The 21,570-nt window shown below is 46.3% G+C and overlaps 1 protein-coding gene across 1 annotated transcript in view; it reads left to right on the forward strand.

The window, feature by feature from the left end:
• Positions 1-948: 948 nt before the first annotated feature.
• SEL1L3 (SEL1L family member 3) overlaps positions 949-21,570 on the forward strand; it is a 155,599-nt gene continuing 134,977 nt past the window's right edge. Inside the window, exons 1-2 of the mRNA XM_082267841.1 lie at positions 949-1,097; positions 20,680-21,232. Of these exons, the coding sequence (XP_082123967.1) occupies positions 1,032-1,097; positions 20,680-21,232 (619 nt within the window). The 5' untranslated portion in view covers positions 949-1,031. The remainder of the gene's footprint in view (positions 1,098-20,679; positions 21,233-21,570) is intronic.

Genomic DNA, 21,570 nt, shown 5'->3' on the forward strand with positions numbered 1-21,570 from the left:
AATGATAAAACATTTTGATTTTTACATTTTTTGGGGGGGGAATTTCATATAAAAAAATGTGAAAAATATTGTTATTTTTTCAAAATAAACGCTCTTTTTTTGTTTATAGCGCAAAAAGTAAAAATTGCACAGGTGATCAAATACCACCAAAAGAAAGCTCTGTTTGTGGGGAAAAAAAGGATATAAATTTTATTTGGGCTCAGCATTGCACGACCGCGCAATTGTCCGTTAAAGTAACGCAGTGCCGGATTGCAAAATATGGCCTGGTCAGGAATGGGGTAAAATCTTCCGGTCATAAAGGGGTTAAAAATACGCTCATTGAGAATTTTTTTGTCAAAGACATGTAGCTAAATACATTTTGGCCTAAATATATGACAAAAATGTAATATATTGGATATTTTTTAACTGTCAAAGTAGAAAAATATTTTTTCAAAATTGTCGCTTTTTTAAATTAATATCGCAAAAAAAATTAAAATCGCACAGGTGATCAAATACCACCAAAAGAAAGCTCTGTTTGTGGGGGAAAAAAGGACATAAATTTAGTTTGGGTACGGCGTTGCATGACCGCGCAATTGTCAGTTAAAGTCGCACAGTGCCGAATCGCAAAAAGTGGCCTGGACGTAAAGCAGGAAAATCCTCCGGTGGTAAACTGGTTAAACTGAATGGGCTGTTAAAACATATGTTTTCAGAATTTAGCTTTAAACATGCTTAGGAGGATAAAAGATTAAAATACAAAATAAAAAGAAGAGTTGCAGACTTCATGGATCACTCGTTTTTTTTATTCTGCTGTCACTCTTCCTGTGTCTGCCTGTCATTCATTGGGGTTTACAGATAGACGTCAGCGTGCTAATAATAAGCCGTGCTGCAGCACATACAGGCCGCCAGCAGGTGGCAGGGGAGAGGCTAGGAAGATCGATGTGACACCTGCCCGAGTACACAAGACTCACCCTGCTTCCACCTGGCAGTCTGGCCCCGCCCCCTCCCCTGTGCAGAAAAAGAGTCAGAGAGGAAGAAGAGTGATCGGAGGGAGAATGGTGGAGAGATCCTGCAATCAGAGGCTGCAACATGTCAGGGGATCCTTCCTCATACTGTGCATGGTGAGGACACACTGACACCCATCTAATCCTCTTTTCCTGCTTTCATCATAGGGTGCCCTGTGTGCTGTCTGCCTGATCACATATGTCTTCTATATCTCTGTATATAATATCTGTATCTCTGTCTCTGTGTCTGTATCCAATATCTGTATCTCTGTCTCTGTGTCTGTATCCAATATCTGTATCTGTATCTCTGTCTCTGTATATAATATCTTTATCTCTGTCTCTGTATCCAATATCTGTATCTTTATCTCTGTCTCTGTATATAATATCTGTATCTCCGTGTCTGTATCCAATATCTGTATCTGTATCTCTGTCTCTATGTCTGTATCCAATATCTGTATCTATGTCAATATCTCTGTCTCTATGGGCATTGTATTAGAGATAGTCCATGAGCTGTGTGATTTCCTGATTGGTGATCAGACTCCTGTGTGTCATAATGTAGATCAGTCACTCTGCTGGTTGGAGTCGCCCTCATCACACCCTGTACTGTGACCATGTAGAGCGCACCTACCTATAGGACGCGTATATGATTGCACGCTGTCATCTCATTGCTAAAACTTTCCTTATTTACAAACGCACAAGCCTTGCAGGTTTGCCCTGGAATCGTTTTTTTTTTTTTTTCCTGGAAATGTTCCTGGTTTTTGTCCTGAATTGCTGAACCAGAAAATCCTCCTTTCCTGAACTGGACTTGTGTTAAAGGGGAGCCGTTACATTCATTAGAAGAATACAATGGGCATTAGACAGCTGCGGGCTGACTCACTACATGGGAATAAATACCTCCGGATAAGTAACTCTGAATAAATAAAGTGGGTATAGAAAAGAATCACCCCCCCCCTTTAAAATAATCACATTTTGTTGTTTTGCAGCCTGAAATAAAGGCAGACACAGTTTTTCTTTTATTCAGCTTTTATTTACTCAGTGCAACGTATAAATGCCGGTTCACACTGCAGCGGCACGACTTCGGGGGCGACCTGTGAAGTCGCGTGCACTGCGACTTCGGCGCGACTTGCAGGGACTTCATAAAATGAATGTCTATGCAAGACGCCTCCAGGTCGCCCCGAAGTAGTACAGGACCCTTTTTCTAAGTCGGAGCGACTTGTGTCGCTCCTATTAGAACGGTTCCTGTAGCACACAATGGGAGCGCGACGGAGTCGTAGCAGTGTGAATGGGCTCTAACAAACAAGTGAAAGATATAACACCACCATGTCAGAAAAAAATAAAAATAATTCAAAAACAGAATCACTGAGTTGGAAAAAGGATCACCCCCCTTATGTCAGTATTTTGTTGGACCGCTTTATGCTTTAATTACAGCCTTTAGTTTGTTGGGATATGTCTCTACCAACTTTGCCCATCTAGACTTTGCAATATTTGCACATTCTTCATTGCAGAACTTCTCAAACTCAGATTAATTTTATGGTGACCATTTGTGGACTGAAGTCTCCAAGCCTTTCCACAGATTTTCAATGAGGTTTAAGTCTGGGCTCTGACTAGGGCATGCAAGGACATTCACATGTTTCTCCTTAAACCACTGTGTGGTCATTTTTGCTGTGTGCTTTGGGTCATTGTCACGTTGGAAGGTAAACCTTTTTTCTATTGACAACTTTCTGGCAGAGGGCAGCAGATTTTTGATGATATTTTGCCCCATCCATTTTTCTTTCATCCTGACAGGTGCTCCAATCTCTGCTACATAGAAAAACCCTCATATCAGAATATTACCACCTCCATACTTTACTGTAGGATTGGTCTTATTTGGATGGTGAGCCGTATTGGATTTCCACCAGACATATCATTTGGTGTTGAGGCCAAATAATTCAATTTCAGTCTCCTCTGACCACCTTAAACACACCTGAAGATTCTGAGGCCACGTGGAAAAAGGTGTTACGGTCAGATGAGACTAAACTTGAATTATGTGGCCTCAAATGCTCGCAAAGGATTTTGATTGATTGTTAAAGGGGTTGTAAAGTCAGAAGGTTTTTTTATCTTCATGCATTCTCTGCATGAAGATAAAAAACCTTCTGTGTGCAGCAGCCCCCCTAATACTTACCTGAGGTCCATCTAGATCCAGCGATGTCCACGACTGTCTCTGCCATCCAGGACTCCCCTCCTCATTGGCTAAGACACAGCAGTGGCCGCCGCAGCTGTCAGTCAAAGTCAGCTAGCCAATAAGGAGAGAGAGGGGGCAGGGCTGAACTGCACACTAATACATGGAGCTGTGATTCGACTAAGGTGCCCCTGTAGCAAGCTGCTTGCTGTGGGGGCACTCAATGGAAGAGAGGGACCAGGAAAGCCAAGAGGGACTCGAGAAGAGGAGGATCCGGGCTGCTCTGTGCAAAACCAACTGCACAGAGGAGGTAAGTATAACATGTTTGTTATTTTTATTGGGAAAAAAAGGAGACTTTGCAATCACTTTAGACCCCATTCAGACTGGGGCGACACGACTTGGTGGGGCGACCTCGGCGTGACTTGCACGGACTTCATATAATTGAAGTCAATGCAAGTCGCCCCAAAGTAGTACAGGACCCTTTTTCTAAGTCGGAGCGACTTGTGTCGCTCCTATTAGAACGGGTCCTGTACTATTCAATGGCAAACGACCGACCGCGACTTGTCAGGCGACCAAGTCGCCTGACAAGTCGCGCTAGTGTGAATGGTCCCTAAGTGATACTAAAGTCTTGGGGTTTAAAAATAACAAACATGTTGTACTTACCTCCTCTGTGCAGTTGATTTTGAACAGAGCAGCCCGAATACTCCTCCTCTTGGGTCCCTGGCTGGAGCTCCTGGTCCCTCCTTCCTGTTAAGTGCCCCCACAGCAAAAAGCTTGCTAGGGGGGTACCTGAGCCAAGTCGTGGCTCCCTGTGTTCATTCAAACATGGAGTCCTGGCCCGCCACTGCCTCTTTTCTTTCCTCATTGACTGACTGACTTTGATTGACAGCATCGGGAGCCAATGGCGCACACTGCTGTCCCAGCCAATGAGGAGGGGAGTCCCGTACAGCCGAGTCTCTCGTGAAACATCGCTGGATCTAGATGGACCTCTGGTAAGTATTAGGGGGGCTGAGGGAGGCCGCTGCACAAGGTTTTTTAACTTAATGCATAAAATGTATTAAGTTAAAAAAAAACCTTCTGCATTTAGAACCACTTTAGGTTATAACTGTAATTTACAATTGTAAGTTATCATTCACATCTCTATTTCCACCATGTAATCTCGTTATCTGATCAAAATAGGATCGTAGTCATGAACCAAGGATGTTAATGCTCCCATTCAATGCAAGGCAATTGATATTTTTACACCCTGGCTGATTGACCCGATTTGATCAAATTGAGTCTAAATTGATCAACAGGGATGTTATGGTTATTCAAGTGTGTGAATTCAGTCGTTTTTGATTGAATTGCACATCAATCAGATAATAAAATCGAAGCATGTGTGGCCACCATAAGAATCCAGAAACTCTTTAGTCAATCAAATATTTAGCAATTTGGTGCAGGGCAAGTTTTTGAGGTTTTCCCCAATTAAAAAAAGGAAAAGCCAAAGTCTGCGAAAGAACACCACTTATATTTGTCTGTCTTACCCCTATTTGTGGAATCTTTGTTCTCCTCCAGAGCAAAATCTTCGCTTCTGACACTTTTACGGTTGTCCCCCGCAGTGCGCTGTGATTCCATTCTTGAACCTTCATACCACTTCTGTGTCCTGTATTCATGTAGGAGTCCTTGAGAAACAACCTAGTTGGGAGGGTAACCTGACTATTCCACATAGTTGGCTTATCTGATCTCATTCTGATAATCCCTATACATGGTAAAGCTAACTTGCCAGACATGTCATCTGCCCCTCCCCCCTTTGGGGCACCCCTGTACCCTTTGAAATGCATACCTTTTTCACTGTGCCAATGGCCCTGGTGAGTCCAACACTATCCTTTGCAGGCTGCAATTAAGGGGCATTTTATATGGGTTACCTAGACTCCGGTACCCTTTAACATGACCTTGCCCTTTATTCACCCTAGCAATATATGGACACACACAGCCTGGGAGCTCACACGTCTGCCCCATACCTTGCTATAGGGGAAGACACAGAAGAGGATGAGCCAGGATTGCCAGAGGGGACCCCAGAAGATGAGGTTTGGGGACACTCTGTGCAATACCATTGAACAGAGCAGGTGAGTATAACATATAATATATATTTTAGCTTAAAAAATTGCCTTAAAGCGGAGTTCCGGCCTTCATATCAATTTTGGGCCATCCGCTTGCTCTTGGTCACCTAAAAAACAAATGGATAGTTACAATTTTTTTTTTTGTTTACTTACCTTGTTATTGAAGAAGATATACTCTCCTTTCTTCCACTTCCTCCCTCTGCGGCCGCGGCCCGCGCCGTCACTTCCTCCTTGCATTTATTCCTGGGAGCTGAACATCATCGCTCCCAGGAACCAATGCGCCTGCACCGGCCCCACTCGTCAGTTCCGGTGCGGGCACGTCATTCCCTGCTAAACAGCTTCTGGGCATGCCCAGAAGCTGTGGAGGGATGACGCGCCCGCACCGGAAGTGATGAGCGGGGGCCGGTGCAGGCGCATTCTGGGAGAAGAGGACACGGAAGAGGACGCGCTGGCTTCAGCTGCCCACATCCGAGATGGCAGCGCTGGAGAAGAAATTTTCAAGGTAAGTATTTCTTCTGAAAGGTAAGTGCGACCCGGGACAGTACAGAGGCTATCCATTGTGGAATGTACTATCCCTGACTGTCCCGGGGGTATTTTTAGCTAAATTTCACCCCCGCTGCTGGAACTCCGCTTTAAGCCCCAGTTCACACCGGTGTGACTTGTCATGCAAATCGCACCCTATTTGTGCCTATTGAACTGCTCAAATTGGTGCAACTCAAAACAATTTGAAAAAGGTTCCTGCACTATTTTTAGCGATTTCATGTGTGACTTGCATTGAGATCTGTGCATGATATCACACAGATGTTAATGCAAGCCGCAGATGAATTGGCACTGACCAGTGGCTTTGAAATTGCACTGAAGTAGCGTGATTTCAAAGTCGCATTGAGTGTGAACAGGGACTTAGGAACGCTTTAAGTCTAGGGGTGCAATAATGTGGAGTAATACTTACCTTAAGCTGGCTACACATTAGTAGAATTTTGTTATAAATTTTTAGTTGTAAGAACGTTCACTTGATTTTCTAATTATAGTGGGGTCAAATCAGCGTTCTTTTCCAACCACAGTGATGAGAACATTTTTCTCGAACAAACACATATCTGTGAATGTGGTTTTTGTTCGGTATATATATTTGTTCCTGAATAGAATGTTAAAAAAAAAAAATGGAAGTACATTTGTTTAATCATCAAATATGCAAAATATTTTTGTACAAATGTTCAGACCAATATTCATAAGAACGTTAGTACCAGAACTAGTACTAGAACATTTACTAGTGGTTGGCCAGCCTAACTCCTGGCTTCTGTAGGCTCCCTGTGTCCTCGCTAAGGCACTCCTGACTGCAGTCGCATGCCGGCCTCCTCCACATACCATGCTGGGTTAGTAGCCCTGCATTGGACATGATGATGCTTGGGGACTACCTATGGTCCAGAGCCCCAGAGGGAGACAGGGAGAGCACCGGAGCTGCCAGAGCGGGGTATAAGGTAAGTAATGCAGCTCCTAGACCTCATTTAAGCCTTGCATTGTGAGGGGGGGGGGGGGGGGGGTTATTGCATGGGTAGATTTTCCCAAAGTCTGGGCTTTAAAAAAAAAAAAAGGCTTGGTGCCAATTTTTAAAATTAAGCTTGGGTAGTGTATGATGAATGTCTTCTGAACACTGTGATTTTATTCAATATCCATTCAAGGCTCTGTAATCACCTCCCTCTCCATACTAGTCTATAGTAAATTGTTGGATGATTGGAGGGAGCTCGGTGATTGTGGCTCTGCACTCGGCATGTTTGGAAGATTCTGGTTTCCCAGAGCTCTGTTGCTAATCTTTCAGCCTCTGGGATTTGTAATCCCTGTTATTACTACTCTTTAATTAGTCATCCATGTGAAACACTTGAAAGACAGATTCAGCTCATTTCTAGATAATATCTCTCTTCTTACCCTCTACCATTAGTTTAATTAGTCACAAATCCTATCAGTCCTGGTTAACAAAGCCCCCAGTATATGTATTATGTCCAGGAGCTTTCCTGCTGTCGGATTTAGCTGTAAATGGTTGAGGTTCAGGTCCTAATCAATATGCATATTTTTACCTGGTAATCAATTGTGAGTGATGACTGGGTGATAATCTTAGGTGTATGCGTACCTTATGTCAAAACTGCTGTATTCATGGTTGGATATCCCTCCATATAGTAAAAGACTGCGCTTTCCATACTACTGTAGTAGTGGTTGAGGGCCCTCCAAACAGTAACAGACAGTTCCCTTCATGCTCCTATCTTAGTGGTTGGTGTCCCTCCATATAGTAACAGACAGCTCCTTTCATACTACTGTAGTAGTGGTTGGGGTCCCTCCATATAGTAACAGACAGCTCCCTTCATACTACTGTAGTAGTGGTTGGGGTCCCTCCATATAGTAACATGCAGCTCCCTTCATACTACTGTAGTAGTGGTTGGGGTCCCTCCATATAGTAACATGCAGCTCCCTTCATACTACTGTAGTAGTGGTTGGGGTCCCTCCATATAGTAACAGACAGCTCCCTTCATACTACTGTAGTAGTGGTTGGGGTCCCTCCATATAGTAACAGACAGCTCCCTTCATACTACTGTAGTAGTGGTTGGGGTCCCTCCATATAGTAACATGCAGCTCCCTTCATACTACTGTAGTAGTGGTTGGGGTCCCTCCATATAGTAACAGACAGCTCCCTTCATACTACTGTAGTAGTGGTTGGGGTCCCTCCATATAGTAACATGCAGCTCCCTTCATACTACTGTAGTAGTGGTTGGGGTCCCTCCATATAGTAACAGACAGCTCCCTTCATACTACTGCAGTAGTGGTTGGGGTCCCTCCATATAGTAACAGACAGCTTCCTTCATACTACTGTAGTAGTGGTTGGGGTCCCTCCATATAGTAACAGACAGCTCCCTTCATACTACTGCAGTAGTGGTTGGGGTCCCTCCATATAGTAACAGACAGCTTCCTTCATACTACTGTAGTAGTGGTTGGGGTCCCTCCATATAGTAACAGACAGCTCCCTTCATACTACTGTAGTAGTGGTTTGGGTCCCTCCATATAGTAACAGACAGCTTCCTTCATACTACTGTAGTAGTGGTTGGGGTCCCTCCATATAGTAACATGCAGCTCCCTTCATACTACTGTAGTAGTGGTTGGGGTCCCTCCATATAGTAACAGACAGCTTCCTTCATACTACTGTAGTAGTGGTTGGGGTCCCTCCATATAGTAACAGGCAGCTCCCTTCATACTACTGTAGTAGTGGTTGGGGTCCCTCCATATAATAATAGACAGCTCCCTCCATACTACTGTAGTAGTGGTTGGGGTCCCTCCATATAGTAACAGACAGCTCCCTCCATACTACTGTAGTAGTAGTTGGGGTCCCTCCATATAGTAACAGACAGCTTCCTCCATACTACTATGGAAGTGGTTGGGGTCCCTTCATACAGTAGCAGACAGCTCTCTCCATACTACTGTAGTAGTGGTTGAGGTCCCTTCAAACAGTAACAGACAGCTTCCTTCATGCTTCTATCTTAGTAGTTGGGGCCCCTCAATATAGTGACAGACAGCTCCCTTCATACTACTCTAGAAATAGTTGGAGTCCCTCCATATAGTAACAGACAGCTCCCTTCGTGCTCCTATCTCAGTGGTTGGGGCCCCTCCATATTATAACAGACAGCTCCCTTCGTGCTCCTATCTCAGTGGTTGGGGCCCCTCCATATAATAACAGACAGCTCCCTTCGTGCTCCTATCTAAGTGGTTGGGGCTCCTCCATATAATAACAGACAGCTCCCTTTGTGCTCCTATCTCAGTGGTTGGGGCTTCTCCATATAATAACAGACAGCTACCTTCATGCTCCTATCTCAGTGGTTGGGGCCCCTCCATATAATAACAGACAGCTACCTTCATGCTCCTATCTCAGTGGTTGGGGCCCCTCCATATAATAACAGACAGCTCCCTTCGTGCTCCTATCTCAGTGGTTGGGGCCCCTCCATATAATAACAGACAGCTCCCTTCGTGCTCCTATCTCAGTGGTTGGGGCCCCTCCATATAATAACAGACAGCTCCCTTCGTGCTCCTATCTCAGTGGTTGGGGCCCCTCCATATAATAACAGACAGCTCCCTTCGTGCTCCTATCTCAGTGGTTGGGGCTTCTCCATATAATAACAGACAGCTCCCTTCGTGCTCCTATCTCAGTGGTTGGGGCCCCTCCATATAATAACAGACAGCTACCTTCATGCTCCTATCTCAGTGGTTGGGGCCCTTCTATATTATAACAGACAGCTACCTTCATGCTCCTATCTCAGTGGTTGCGGCCCCTCCATATAATAACAGACAGCTCCCTTTGTGCTCCTATCTCAGTGGTTGGGGCTCCTCCATATAATAACAGACAGCTACCTTCATGCTCCTATCTCAGTGGTTGGGGCCCCTCCATATAATAACAGACAGCTCCCTTTGTGCTCCTATCTCAGTGGTTGGGGCCCCTCCATATAATAACAGACAGCTCCCTTCGTGCTCCTATCTCAGTGGTTGGGGCCCCTCCATATAATAACAGACAGCTACCTTCATGCTCCTATCTCAGTGGTTGGGGCTCCTCCATATAATAACAGACAGCTCCCTTCGTGCTCCTATCTCAGTGGTTGGGGCTCTTCCATATAGTAACAGACAGCTCCCTTTGTGCTCCTATCTCAGTGGTTGGGGCCCCTCTATATTATAACAGACAGCTACCTTCATGCTCCTATCTCAGTGGTTGGGGCCCCTCCATATAATAACAGACAGCTCCCTTTGTGCTCCTATCTCAGTGGTTGGGGCCCCTCCATATAATAACAGACAGCTCCCTTTGTGCTCCTATCTCAGTGGTTGGGGCCCCTCCATATAATAACAGACAGCTACCTTCATGCTCCTATCTCAGTGGTTGGGGCCCCTCTATATTATAACAGACAGCTACCTTCATGCTCCTATCTCAGTGGTTGGGGCCCCTCCATATAATAACAGACAGCTACCTTCATGCTCCTATCTCAGTGGTTGGGGCCCCTCCATATAATAACAGACAGCTCCCTTCGTGCTCCTATCTCAGTGGTTGGGGCCCCTCCATATAATAACAGACAGCTACCTTCATGCTCCTATCTCAGTGGTTGGGGCCCCTCCATATAATAACAGACAGCTCCCTTTGTGCTCCTATCTCAGTGGTTGGGGCTTCTCCATATAATAACAGACAGCTACCTTCATGCTCTTATCTCAGTGGTTGGGGCCCCTCCATATAATAACAGACAGCTACCTTCATGCTCCTATCTCAGTGGTTGGGGCCCCTCCATATAATAACAGACAGCTCCCTTCGTGCTCCTATCTCAGTGGTTGGGGCCCCTCCATATAATAACAGACAGCTCCCTTCGTGCTCCTATCTCAGTGGTTGGGGCCCCTCCATATAATAACAGACAGCTCCCTTCGTGCTCCTATCTCAGTGGTTGGGGCCCCTCCATATAATAACAGACAGCTCCCTTCGTGCTCCTATCTCAGTGGTTGGGGCTTCTCCATATAATAACAGACAGCTCCCTTCGTGCTCCTATCTCAGTGGTTGGGGCCCCTCCATATAATAACAGACAGCTACCTTCATGCTCCTATCTCAGTGGTTGGGGCCCTTCTATATTATAACAGACAGCTACCTTCATGCTCCTATCTCAGTGGTTGCGGCCCCTCCATATAATAACAGACAGCTCCCTTTGTGCTCCTATCTCAGTGGTTGGGGCTCCTCCATATAATAACAGACAGCTACCTTCATGCTTCTATCTCAGTGGTTGGGGCCCCTCCATATAATAACAGACAGCTCCCTTTGTGCTCCTATCTCAGTGGTTGGGGCCCCTCCATATAATAACAGACAGCTACCTTCATGCTCCTATCTCAGTGGTTGGGGCTCCTCCATATAATAACAGACAGCTCCCTTCGTGCTCCTATCTCAGTGGTTGGGGCTCTTCCATATAATAACAGACAGCTCCCTTTGTGCTCCTATCTCAGTGGTTGGGGCCCCTCTATATTATAACAGACAGCTACCTTCATGCTCCTATCTCAGTGGTTGGGGCCCCTCCATATAATAACAGACAGCTCCCTTTGTGCTCCTATCTCAGTGGTTGGGGCCCCTCTATATTATAACAGACAGCTACCTTCATGCTCCTATCTCAGTGGTTGGGGCCCCTCCATATAATAACAGACAGCTACCTTCATGCTCCTATCTCAGTGGTTGGGGCCCCTCCATATAATAACAGACAGCTCCCTTTGTGCTCCTATCTCAGTGGTTGGGGCCCCTCCATATAATAACAGACAGCTACCTTCATGCTCCTATCTCAGTGGTTGGGGCCCCTCTATATTATAACAGACAGCTACCTTCATGCTCCTATCTCAGTGGTTGGGGCCCCTCCATATAATAACAGACAGCTCCCTTCGTGCTCCTATCTCAGTGGTTGGGGCCCCTCCATATAATAACAGACAGCTCCCTTCGTGCTCCTATCTCAGTGGTTGGGGCCCCTCCATATAATAACAGACAGCTCCCTTCGTGCTCCTATCTCAGTGGTTGGGGCCCCTCCATATAATAACAGACAGCTCCCTTCGTGCTCCTATCTCAGTGGTTGGGGCCCCTCCATATAATAACAGACAGCTCCCTTCGTGCTCCTATCTCAGTGGTTGGGGCTTCTCCATATAATAACAGACAGCTCCCTTCGTGCTCCTATCTCAGTGGTTGGGGCCCCTCCATATAATAACAGACAGCTCCCTTTGTGCTCCTATCTCAGTGGTTGGGGCTCCTCCATATAATAACAGACAGCTACCTTCATGCTCCTATCTCAGGGGTTGGGGCCCCTCCATATAATAATAGACAGCTCCCTTTGTGCTCCTATCTCAGTGGTTGGGGCCCCTCCATATAATAACAGACAGCTCCCTTTGTGCTCCTATCTCAGTGGTTGGGGCCCCTCTATATTATAACAGACAGCTCCCTTCATGCTCCTATCTCAGTGGTTGGGGCTCTTCCATAGAGTAACAGACAGCTCCCTTCGTGCTCCTATCTCAGTGGTTGGGGCCCCTCCATATAATAACAGACAGCTCCCTTCGTGCTCCTATCTCAGTGGTTGGGGCTCTTCCATATAATAACAGACAGCTCCCTTCGTGCTCCTATCTCAGTGGTTGGGGCTCCTCCATATAATAACAGACAGCTCCCTTTGTGCTCCTATCTCAGTGGTTGGGGCCCCTCCATATAATAACAGACCGCTACCTTCATGCTCCTATCTCAGTGGTTGGGGCCCCTCTATATTATAACAGACAGCTCCCTTTGTGCTCCTATCTCAGTGGTTGGGGCCCCTCCATATAATAACAGACAGCTCCCTTCGTGCTCCTATCTCAGTGGTTGGGGCCCCTCTATATTATAACAGACAGCTACCCTCGTGCTCCTATCTCAGTGGTTGGGGCCCCTCTATATAATAACAGACAGCTCCCTTCGTGCTCCTATCTCAGTGGTTGGGGCTCCTCCATATAATAACAGACAGCTCCCTTCGTGTTCCTATCTCAGTGGTTGGGGCCCCTCCATATAATAACAGACAGCTCCCTTCGTGCTCCTATCTCAGTGGTTGGGGCTCCTCCATATAATAACAGACAGCTCCCTTCGTGTTCCTATCTCAGTGGTTGGGGCCCCTCTATATTATAACAGACAGCTACCTTCATGCTCCTATCTCAGTGGTTGGGGCCCCTCCATATAATAACAGACAGCTACCTTCATGCTCCTATCTCAGTGGTTGGGGCCCCTCCATATAATAACAGACAGCTCCCTTCATGCTCCTATCTCAGTGGTTGGGGCTCCTCCATATAATAACAGACAGCTCCCTTCATGCTCCTATCTCAGTGGTTGGGGCCCCTCCATATAATAACAGACAGCTCCCTTCATGCTCCTATCTCAGTGGTTGGGGCTCCTCCATATAATAACAGACAGCTCCCTTCATGCTCCTATCTCAGTGGTTGGGGCTCTTCCATATAGTAACATGCAGCTCCCTTCGTGCTCCTATCTTGGTGGTTGGGGCCCCTCTATATTATAACAGACAGCTCCCTTCATGCTCCTATCTCAGTGGTTGGGGCTCTTCCATAGAGTAACAGACAGCTCCCTTCGTGCTCCTATCTCAGTGGTTGGGGCAACTCCATATAATAACAGACAGCTCCCTTCGTGCTCCTATCTCAGTGGTTGGGGCTCTTCCATATAATAACAGACAGCTCCCTTCGTGCTCCTATCTCAGTGGTTGGGGCTCCTCCATATAATAACAGACAGCTCCCTTCGTGTTCCTATCTCAGTGGTTGGGGCCCCTCCATATAATAACAGACAGCTCCCTTCGTGCTCCTATCTCAGTGGTTGGGGCTCCTCCATATAATAACAGACAGCTCCCTTCGTGTTCCTATCTCAGTGGTTGGGGCCCCTCTATATTATAACAGACAGCTACCTTCATGCTCCTATCTCAGTGGTTGGGGCCCCTCCATATAATAACAGACAGCTACCTTCATGCTCCTATCTCAGTGGTTGGGGCCCCTCCATATAATAACAGACAGCTCCCTTCATGCTCCTATCTCAGTGGTTGGGGCTCCTCCATATAATAACAGACAGCTACCTTCATGCTCCTATCTCAGTGGTTGGGGCCCCTCTATATTATAACAGACAGCTACCCTCGTGCTCCTATCTCAGTGGTTGGGGCTCCTCCATATAATAACAGACAGCTCCCTTCGTGTTCCTATCTCAGTGGTTGGGGCCCCTCTATATTATAACAGACAGCTACCTTCATGCTCCTATCTCAGTGGTTGGGGCCCCTCCATATAATAACAGACAGCTACCTTCATGCTCCTATCTCAGTGGTTGGGGCCCCTCCATATAATAACAGACAGCTCCCTTCATGCTCCTATCTCAGTGGTTGGGGCTCCTCCATATAATAACAGACAGCTCCCTTCATGCTCCTATCTCAGTGGTTGGGGCCCCTCCATATAATAACAGACAGCTCCCTTCATGCTCCTATCTCAGTGGTTGGGGCTCCTCCATATAATAACAGACAGCTCCCTTCATGCTCCTATCTCAGTGGTTGGGGCTCTTCCATATAGTAACATGCAGCTCCCTTCGTGCTCCTATCTTGGTGGTTGGGGCCCCTCTATATTATAACAGACAGCTCCCTTCATGCTCCTATCTCAGTGGTTGGGGCTCTTCCATAGAGTAACAGACAGCTCCCTTCGTGCTCCTATCTCAGTGGTTGGGGCAACTCCATATAATAACAGACAGCTCCCTTCGTGCTCCTATCTCAGTGGTTGGGGCTCTTCCATATAATAACAGACAGCTCCCTTCGTGCTCCTATCTCAGTGGTTGGGGCTCCTCCATATAATAACAGACAGCTCCCTTTGTGCTCCTATCTCAGTGGTTGGGGCCCCTCCATATAATAACAGACCGCTACCTTCATGCTCCTATCTCAGTGGTTGGGGCCCCTCTATATTATAACAGACAGCTCCCTTTGTGCTCCTATCTCAGTGGTTGGGGCCCCTCCATATAATAACAGACAGCTCCCTTCGTGCTCCTATCTCAGTGGTTGGGGCCCCTCTATATTATAACAGACAGCTACCCTCGTGCTCCTATCTCAGTGGTTGGGGCCCCTCTATATAATAACAGACAGCTCCCTTCGTGCTCCTATCTCAGTGGTTGGGGCTCCTCCATATAATAACAGACAGCTCCCTTCGTGTTCCTATCTCAGTGGTTGGGGCCCCTCCATATAATAACAGACAGCTCCCTTCGTGCTCCTATCTCAGTGGTTGGGGCTCCTCCATATAATAACAGACAGCTCCCTTCGTGTTCCTATCTCAGTGGTTGGGGCCCCTCTATATTATAACAGACAGCTACCTTCATGCTCCTATCTCAGTGGTTGGGGCCCCTCCATATAATAACAGACAGCTACCTTCATGCTCCTATCTCAGTGGTTGGGGCCCCTCCATATAATAACAGACAGCTCCCTTCATGCTCCTATCTCAGTGGTTGGGGCTCCTCCATATAATAACAGACAGCTCCCTTCATGCTCCTATCTCAGTGGTTGGGGCCCCTCCATATAATAACAGACAGCTCCCTTCGTGCTCCTATCTCAGTGGTTGGGGCCCCTCCATATAATAACAGACAGCTACCTTCATGCTCCTATCTCAGTGGTTGGGGCCCCTCCATATAATAACAGACAGCTCCCTTCATGCTCCTATCTCAGTGGTTGGGGCTCCTCCATATAATAACAGACAGCTCCCTTCGTGTTCCTATCTCAGTGGTTGGGGCCCCTCTATATTATAACAGACAGCTACCTTCATGCTCCTATCTCAGTGGTTGGGGCCCCTCCATATAATAACAGACAGCTACCTTCATGCTCCTATCTCAGTGGTTGGGGCCCCTCCATATAATAACAGACAGCTCCCTTCATGCTCCTATCTCAGTGGTTGGGGCTCCTCCATATAATAACAGACAGCTACCTTCATGCTCCTATCTCAGTGGTTGGGGCCCCTCTATATTATAACAGACAGCTACCCTCGTGCTCCTATCTCAGTGGTTGGGGCTCCTCCATATAATAACAGACAGCTCCCTTCGTGTTCCTATCTCAGTGGTTGGGGCCCCTCTATATTATAACAGACAGCTACCTTCATGCTCCTATCTCAGTGGTTGGGGCCCCTCCATATAATAACAGACAGCTACCTTCATGCTCCTATCTCAGTGGTTGGGGCCCCTCCATATAATAACAGACAGCTCCCTTCATGCTCCTATCTCAGTGGTTGGGGCTCCTCCATATAATAACAGACAGCTCCCTTTGTGCTCCTATCTCAGTGGTTGGGGCCCCTCCATATAATAACAGACCGCTACCTTCATGCTCCTATCTCAGTGGTTGGGGCCCCTCTATATTATAACAGACAGCTCCCTTTGTGCTCCTATCTCAGTGGTTGGGGCCCCTCCATATAATAACAGACAGCTCCCTTCGTGCTCCTATCTCAGTGGTTGGGGCCCCTCTATATTATAACAGACAGCTACCCTCGTGCTCCTATCTCAGTGGTTGGGGCCCCTCTATATAATAACAGACAGCTCCCTTCGTGCTCCTATCTCAGTGGTTGGGGCTCCTCCATATAATAACAGACAGCTCCCTTCGTGTTCCTATCTCAGTGGTTGGGGCCCCTCCATATAATAACAGACAGCTCCCTTCGTGCTCCTATCTCAGTGGTTGGGGCTCCTCCATATAATAACAGACAGCTCCCTTCGTGTTCCTATCTCAGTGGTTGGGGCCCCTCTATATTATAACAGACAGCTACCTTCATGCTCCTATCTCAGTGGTTGGGGCCCCTCCATATAATAACAGACAGCTACCTTCATGCTCCTATCTCAGTGGTTGGGGCCCCTCCATATAATAACAGACAGCTCCCTTCATGCTCCTATCTCAGTGGTTGGGGCTCCTCCATATAATAACAGACAGCTCCCTTCATGCTCCTATCTCAGTGGTTGGGGCCCCTCCATATAATAACAGACAGCTCCCTTCATGCTCCTATCTCAGTGGTTGGGGCCCCTCCATATAATAACAGACAGCTACCTTCATGCTCCTATCTCAGTGGTTGGGGCCCCTCCATATAATAACAGACAGCTCCCTTTGTGCTCCTATCTCAGTGGTTGGGGCCCCTCCATATAATAACAGACAGCTCCCTTCGTGCTCCTATCTCAGTGGTTGGGGCTCCTCCATATAATAACAGACAGCTCCCTTCGTGTTCCTATCTCAGTGGTTGGGGCCCCTCCATATAATAACAGACAGCTCCCTTCGTGCTCCTATCTCAGTGGTTGGGGCCCCTCTATATTATAACAGACAGCTCCCTTCGTGTTCCTATCTCAGTGGTTGGGGCCCCTCTATATTATAACAGACAGCTACCTTCATGCTCCTATCTCAGTGGTTGGGGCCCCTCCATATAATAACAGACAGCTACCTTCATGCTCCTATCTCAGTGGTTGGGGCCCCTCCATATAATAACAGACAGCTCCCTTCATGCTCCTATCTCAGTGGTTGGGGCTCCTCCATATAATAACAGACAGCTACCTTCATGCTCCTATCTCAGTGGTTGGGGCCCCTCTATATTATAACAGACAGCTACCCTCGTGCTCCTATCTCAGTGGTTGGGGCTCCTCCATATAATAACAGACAGCTCCCTTCGTGTTCCTATCTCAGTGGTTGGGGCCCCTCTATATTATAACAGACAGCTACCTTCATGCTCCTATCTCAGTGGTTGGGGCCCCTCCATATAATAACAGACAGCTACCTTCATGCTCCTATCTCAGTGGTTGGGGCCCCTCCATATAATAACAGACAGCTCCCTTCATGCTCCTATCTCAGTGGTTGGGGCTCCTCCATATAATAACAGACAGCTCCCTTCATGCTCCTATCTCAGTGGTTGGGGCCCCTCCATATAATAACAGACAGCTCCCTTCATGCTCCTATCTCAGTGGTTGGGGCTCCTCCATATAATAACAGACAGCTCCCTTCATGCTCCTATCTCAGTGGTTGGGGCTCTTCCATATAGTAACATGCAGCTCCCTTCGTGCTCCTATCTTGGTGGTTGGGGCCCCCTCCATATAGTAACAAGTAGCTCCCTTCAAACTTCTGTAATAGTGGTTGGGGTCACTCCATATAGTAACAGACAGCTCCCTTCATACTAATGTAGTAGTGGTTTGGATCCCTCCATATAGTAACTGACATGATCCTATCTTAGTGGTTGGGGTCCCTAGATATACTAACAGACAGTTCCCTTCATATAGTTACATAGTTCGTCTGGTTGGAAAAAGACACAAGTCCATCCAGTTCAACCAATAGAAGGGAAAAAAATATATACAATCCTATATACACAATCCTATACGCACAGTTGATCCAAAAAAAGGAACAAAACCCCAACAAAGCATGATCTAGTTTGCTCCAGCAGGGGGAAAACATCCTTCCTGATTTCCTAAGAGGCAATAAGATGCTCCCTGGATCAACTTTACCTATATATGTTAGTGTCCAGTTATATTATGTGCATCTAGTAAAGAATCCAGGCCTTCAATCTACTGAGCTGACCAGAACCAGCTCTTAAAGGAATCTATTCCACATTTTTACAGCTCTTACTGTGAAGAAACCTTTACATTTTTGGATATAAAAATCTCTTTTCCCCCAGATGTAAAGAGTGCCCCCTTGTCCTCTGTGATGACCTTAAAGTGAATAACTCAACACCAAGTTCACTATATGGACCCCTTATGTATTTATACATGTTGATCATATCCCCCCTTAATCTCCTCTTCTCAAGAGAAAATAAATTACATTCCTCGACTCTTTTCTCATAGCTGAGCTCCTCCATTCCTCTTATCAGTTTGGTTGCCCTTCTCGGCACTTTCTTCAGTTCCCCAATATCCTTTTTGAGAACTGGTGCCCAAAACTGAACTGCATATTCCAGATGGACCTCATCTAATTACTAATGATTTGTACAGGGACAAAATGATATCTCGCTCTCTGGAGTCCATGCCTCTGTTAATACAAGAAAGGACTTTGCTTTGGAAACCGCAGCTTGGCATTGCATCTCAGTGGTTGGGTTTCCTCCATATAGTAACAGCTCCCGTCATGCTGCTGTCTTAGTGGTTGGGAGACACTCCAAATAGTAACACACAGCTGCTATCATACTGCAGACAGCTTTTTTAGACCCACCTTGCTTAATCATCTAACATGAACAAACAGTGAATATATTTTACTCCAGGGAAAAAAAGCCTAAAAATGTTATTAGGGTATTTTCTCTCCAGATTGAATACTTTTCCTTTCTACAGGATAGAATAAATCAGGAAACTAACACGTTATAGCCACTAGATGGAGCCAACAACCATAGTAAATAAGTATTACCTAGGATCTTTGGCCCCCAACTTTTATATTTGTGACCTAGGTGAGAATGACATATCCCCCAGGCTCCTCTCCTGCGTGGTCACACCTTTATCATCCGAGCCTTATGTCTCTTACTGGCTGCAAGAACCAGTAAGAGACATAAGGCTTCCAATCATGTCAGAGATTAGGATTGCAGCACAGAACCAGGTGAGAGCAGTGAAGTGGCAGATCACTCCAGAAGCCCTCTTGTCATTTATCTGTCCCTCCTCCATTCACAGGACACCTTGCACTCTGAGATTGTAATACTAGGAGTTTTGTGAATGGCTGAGGGGACAGAAAGGGTGAAGAAATGGTGCCATCCTTCACAGTTGCAGCCGTTGTCCCTGTTTTGCTGGAAGATCACAGCTGTGGGGGGAATCCAGCATCACCGAGGGGCCCGCAGGACCTGAGATATACTTCATTAACCACTTGCCGACCGCCCACCGTAATATTACTGAGGCAGGGCGGCTCGGGTGCATCCTACTTGACTAGAGTGCATGTGGATGGCCGCGCTCCCGCTGTGTTTAGACACAGCGGGAGGCGGGCCGCGGGAGGAGCGGCGGCAATTGCCGCTGCCCTCCTGCAATCTTCCGGGAAACCCGAGAGAAGACCCACCTGCTTATGTAAACAAAGCAGGCGGATCTTCTGTCAGACAGGCAGGAAAAGATCAGCAGTTTCAGCTAAGCTGTAACTGCAATCTGTCTGTGCCTGTCACAGAACCCCCCCCCCCCTTCACACAGTCAGTAAGCATATTAGGTATACATTTAACCCCTTTGATCACCCCCAGTATTAACCCCTTCCCTGCCAGTGTCATTTATACAGTAACAGTGCATATTATTTAGCACTGATTACTGTATTAGTGTCACTGGTCCCCAAAAAGTGTCAAAAATGTCAGTTAGGGGTCCGCAGATCGCATTACTAATAGAAAAAAAAACAAATCATAAAAAGTCCAAGAATCTATCCCGTAGCTTGTAAACGCTATAACTTTTGCGCAAACCAATTAAAATACGCTTTTTGGGATTTTTTTTACCAAAAAATATGTAGCAGAATACAAATTGGCCTAAAATGATAAAAAAAAAATCAATTTTTAACATTTTTTTATTAGGAATGTTTTATAGCAGAAAGTAAAAAATTTTTGTCTCAAAATCGTCTCTCTTTGTTTGTTTATAGCGCAAAATCTTAAAACTGCAGAGGTGATCAAATACCACGAAAAGAAATCTCTATGTGTGGGGAAAAAAGGACATCAATGGTATTTGGGTACAGCGTCGCACGACCGTCCTTAAAGTAATGCAGTGCCGAATCGCAAAAATGGCCTGGTCATTAGGGGGTAAAACCTTCCGGGGCTGAAGTGGTTAAAACCAGTGCTGTATGCCCGAAAAAAATTGTACTAGACTGCAGCTTTACGTGTGTATGCATCAAATTGTCTTTACATTGTTTTCCAATTTGAATGACTAATCCATTCTGCTATACTGTATTTGTGCAAAAATGTTCAAAATGAATCGATTTTCTTCTTTCTCCAGGTTCCTTTCCTGTGCTCCACCAAGGAGACAACATCTGTAACCAAACACTCCGAACGGTACTTGAATAACAGAGACCATGTCACTTTTGAGAACTTTCCAAAAACTCTTGCCAATGCAAACATTTCTGTGAAGTATCTGTGTACCCGGCCTTGCACGGTGCACATGGATGTTGTGGCTTCCTCAGAGTTTAGAACTGGGATTGTAGTATTTAAAAAGTCTTGGAAGAATGAGAAACATGTCCATGAGCTATGGAGCCGGTTGGTAAACTTGATGCTTCCCAGTGTTATGGTCTACAGGAGTGACGATATGCAGCACAGCATAGACGTGTACTACGCCGCCCTCCGAGCTTGGGTGGTGCACGACGACCACATACCAAAGGACTCCAGACACAATGAAACCATTTTCTATGCAGCAGCAAAGGCTTTTAAAGTGATGGATACCAGTCCACCACATCAACGTCCTTACAAAGACCATCAGATATGTAGGACATGGTACTTAGAGCACAGGTGGAGAAGAAAAGAAAAATCCATATCTGTGTGTCCATTTGAAACAGGTAAGTTTATATGTTCTCTAAAAATCATTAGAAAGAGGTCATTATGCATTAAACTACCCAATCACAAAACTTTTTTTTTTTTTTGTAGCACCCTTCTATTTTAAAGTAGGCTGCAAGGTAAATTTAGTTTTGCTCCTCTGTAAACACTGGAGCAGGGGTGGATTGCTTAGGGCCACTCAGTGTTTCACAGATTGCTGTCTTCTAGAGTGTTCTGGAAGCATAGTGGGAGGGAGAGCAGAACGGGCAGCCTGAATATTTAGGTAAATCCAGCCAATCCCTGGGGAGGTGTGTCCAGAAGGTGGAGGGGGAGCCCATAAGTAGTCTGAGGCCTAAGCAGC

This window comes from Pelophylax lessonae (assembly GCF_965119305.1).
Source record: "Pelophylax lessonae genome assembly, chromosome: 1".
Classification (NCBI taxonomy): domain Eukaryota; kingdom Metazoa; phylum Chordata; class Amphibia; order Anura; family Ranidae; genus Pelophylax; species Pelophylax lessonae.